This window comes from Eimeria mitis, genomic scaffold (assembly GCF_000499745.2).
Source record: "Eimeria mitis Houghton genomic scaffold, Emh_scaff2397, whole genome shotgun sequence".
NCBI classification, from domain to species: Eukaryota; Apicomplexa; class Conoidasida; order Eucoccidiorida; family Eimeriidae; genus Eimeria; species Eimeria mitis.
Window position 1 is genome coordinate 1 of NW_013570733.1, and position 3,921 is coordinate 3,921.

Sequence of the window (3,921 nt, forward strand, 5' to 3'; positions counted from 1 at the left end):
TGCATGCATGCATGCATGGTTAGATGCATTACCTTTCTAAAGAAAACGAGTTTGAGTTGTGAGAGTTGATGGAGAGAGAGAACGGGTGCTTCTGCTGGAATATCCTGAAGAAAGAGAAAACCTTTATTTAGTGGTTTTCTTAGATCAGCAAATTGATACGGCATTGAGTCAAATCTACCAAATTTTATTTTATTATTTTCTTGCCATGATAAAGGAAAAGAAGAATATAATAAAGATATATTTTTATTTTTATTTTTATTTTTGTTTTTGTTTTTGTTTTTTTTCTCTATTTCTTCCAGTATCTTCTCCTCTTTATCCTGCTGCGAACGAAGTAATATACCTAAATATACACCCCCTTCTCTCTGTGTTTCATTCTCTACACCACTATATACATCTGCTCTTATGGGGGCCCCCATCTCTATTTTATGGGGCCTCCAGGGTCTAGGTAGGGCCCCCCCAAGCAGTTGTTTTAAAGCATTAGCTTTTGCATCGGCTAGGGTTTGTTTTCTTGCTTGCTGCTGCTGCTGCTGCTGCTGCACTGCATGCGCTTTATCTTTTAGTATTCTACCTTCTGTTGTTCTTTCATCTATAGTATAATAAACTCTATTACTTAATGTTTTCTCAGCTAGTAGTATATGTAGGGCCCCCAATGCTGCACGATATACAGAGCAATGTAGGGGCCTCCTAAACGTTACCCTCTCCGCGGGGGCCCCCCCGTTCTTGCCTGCATACCCATAACTAAACCTCAGCATATCAATACGTTGCAGCGGCGTTGTTTTTACATAATCTAAAGCATTCACAAATCTATACGTCGCAGGAGGAATAGAACCTTCATCCTCCTCCTCCTGCTGCTGCTCCTGCTCCTGCTGCTGCTGCTGCTGCTGCTGCTGCTGCTGCTGTTGCTGGTTGTCGTCGTTGCTGTTGGGGGGGGAGCTCGCGCGGGGGGCGGATGCATGCAGCCCCAAGATATCGTATAGGGGAACCTCAGCAGTAAATATAAGCTCTTCATCTTGCAGGCCCTGCACAACGAGCACGAGGGCCCTCGATTGCTTGAGGGCCTCCGCGCTGCAGCTGGGAGAGGGTGTTCTGGGTGTTGCTGTAACCCAAATACCAAAAGGAACAAATAAATTTGAGTGTAAGAAAGAACCTTCGTGGCTATCCAGCTCAGCATATGTAGAAAGGGGTACTGGGGGGCCCCGTATATTCAGAATAGAGCCATAGGTTGATGGCTCCGCTGTGAAACTGTCTTTTATTGCACCCGTTAGAGGCAATACATGCACTTCCTCCTCCTCCTCCTCCTCCTGCTGCTNGGGCGCCCAACCCACTCTGTTGGCTTCACAAGCCAGCGGCCCTTCCAACGGGTTTCTGCATCCGGGAGGCCCCAGGCGTAGTCTGCTTCTAGGTAAGGAGAGATGAAAGGGGCGCGAGAGTAATCAAAGAGCAGCAGACGAGAGGAGCCGCTCCAGCCGCTGTGATAGGCCTCAACTGTTGCCTCATACTGTCGCGGGAGAGAAGAGAAAGCAGAGATATCGTGACAGTCGCTGCGGTTTTCAGGGTTTCCTGAATGAAAGCAAACGAAACTTTCTTTATCTGGTGGAGTTGTAGGGCCCCATATCTCATGCATATTACTTACAACAGCTCCTAAATGACCTATTGCTGTTGAAACTGCATCCGAAAAAGACGGAGACGAAACATCACCAACACCATCCTCTAGGTATTGACCCCTTATAGTATACGGCTCCTCAACACTATGCCGCTGAATACGAGAAGCAGAGAGAGGCTCTGCATGCAGATACGTGCGAGATGTATCCAGATGAACAAAAGGAGAAGCTCCTCTGCTGCTGCTGCTGCTGCTGCTGCTGTTGCTGCTGCTGTTGCTTCCTGCATCTCCCCCTCCTCCTACCAACAGTGGACGATGCAAATATGCTGAATAGGCACCAACAGGTTTGCTGAATCCGTGGAGCCGTCGAGCTCGAGATTCCGGCTCAGCAGGAAGAAGAGGAGGAAACTTTATATGGGGGCAAAGCGGCCCGGATATAGAGTCGCATACTGGAAACACGATCTGAAAAAACACAAGCGATGAGGTGGAAAGCTGTGGAAACTCGGGTGTATATGCAGAAATTCATGAATGAAATCATGAAAAACATGAAATAAAATATAAATATAATTAAAATAAATAAAATTCAAATTATATTATTCACGTACCTTTTCAGGCAGAACCTGATCGTATGTGACATAGGTCAAGTCCCGAAGAGAGGAAACAAGAAAATCTGCAACACAGGAATGCACGTTCAGAGATCCTTCAGCTCCAGAAGAAAAAGGAATAATATTTTTCCATAAACCGCCAAATTCGTGCAAATTCAAATTCATGAATGCCGCGAATGTTGTAAGCAGTGACACCGCATACACCCCGTGAACAAGCCGGAGGAAAGCGGAACGAATATAGGTTTCACGCGTCATTTCCAAAGAACGGCGGTAACCATGCAGAAAAAATATAAATTATTTTTTCTAGGATTTTTCCCAGCCCAGCAACTCCGCCGCTAGGCGAGGGAAACGTCTGAAACGCCCCGCATGTCACGAAACTTGAACGCTGTAGCTGCTGCTGCTGCTGCTGCTGTTGCTGCTGCTGCTGCTGCTGCTGCTGCTGGCAGATGAGGAATTCTTCTTTTTGCTGGAGAGTTTTCGGAAAAACACAATTGCAATACACCACAGGATCTGTAGAACAAGGATATTCACAGCTTTCCTCGTCGCTGGCGGCTCCTGCTCTGAGCCGGTATTATATGAAACGGGTCATCGCTAGAGAAGAAACAACTCTATAGGAAGAATACAACGCTGAAGGACGAAGAGAGAAACCGCAAAGGTGCGTAGAAAGAAAGCAAACGAGTTGCTTTCATGAGCTGCAAAAGAATAACAAGTTTCGTTTCTGCAGCTTTCAGGTGTATAGGCAGCTCGTGCAATATAGAGCCAGCTGTGCAGAAAGCTGCAGCTGCTGATCCACGGCGTGAAGTCTTGAGCTGTGTATACACCTGAATAAAATTAGAAGTTTTTGAACAAGTTTTTGTTTCTTTTTTATAAATGATGCAAAATAAATATACGCAACGCAGAGAGCGTAGCAGCTGACGGTCAAATGCATGCGGGGCTGTCACGAGTTTGTCTATGGCTAATAGGAGAAGGGAGAAGTTAAATATATATATTTTTTTTAAATTATATTTATTAATTACTCTTTTCACTTTCAAAAATACTATTTCTTTCTTCTTAATTCCTAACATTTCTCCCCTACACTGCTGCAAGCTACTCAGCTGCTCCTCTTCGTCGTCATCCTTGCAGGTTGAGGCTCTTAGAATACATTCTTTGCAACACGTGAGTTAATATTATTTTAAATATATTTTAATTAAAACAAATGAAAAAGAATTTTCTTTCTTAATATAATAGTTGCTTTGTCTCCTGTTACTTCTGGTGTGCACTCTGTGGTGTATATGCAGCAGCTCCCTGCTGCATCAACGCGAGAAAAAATTATTTGTGTATAAATTACAAAAAGAAAAAAAGAAAACCCCCTTCTTTCTCTTTATTAATAAGTTATTATCACTACTATTGTTTATTTTATTATAAAAAAAAAAAAAAAAAAAAAAAAAAAAAAAAAAAAAAAAAAAAAAAAAAAAAAAAGAAACATACGCCTTCAATTCAGTTCATCTTTCTCACCTTTATAAACTGCATTTATATAATACATAAAACTACTAAGCTTCTATCCATGCATCTTATAAATCTTTTTAAAAGGAAAAACGTAACGCATGCACTGTGCTGTATGTACACCGTATAAATACGAGTTGTTTTCTTTCATCTTTTTCCTCTCTAACATATCTTTGCTCCTTCTCAAGAACTGGTTGCGCATATATATATATATATATATATATATATATATAT

The 3,921-nt window shown here is 42.4% G+C and overlaps 1 protein-coding gene across 1 annotated transcript; it reads right to left on the bottom strand.

Moving 5' to 3' along the window:
- Positions 1 to 28: 28 nt before the first annotated feature.
- EMH_0053170 (uncharacterized protein) lies at positions 29 to 2,460 on the bottom strand (the record flags this gene model as incomplete). The annotated part of the gene is made up of 4 exons (XM_013496956.1): positions 29 to 104; positions 733 to 1,304; positions 1,634 to 2,062; positions 2,206 to 2,460. The coding sequence occupies 4 exons, from the start codon at positions 2,458 to 2,460 to the stop codon at positions 29 to 31; spliced, it is 1,332 nt and encodes a 443-aa protein (XP_013352410.1).
- Between the last annotated feature and the right edge of the window lie 1,461 nt (positions 2,461 to 3,921).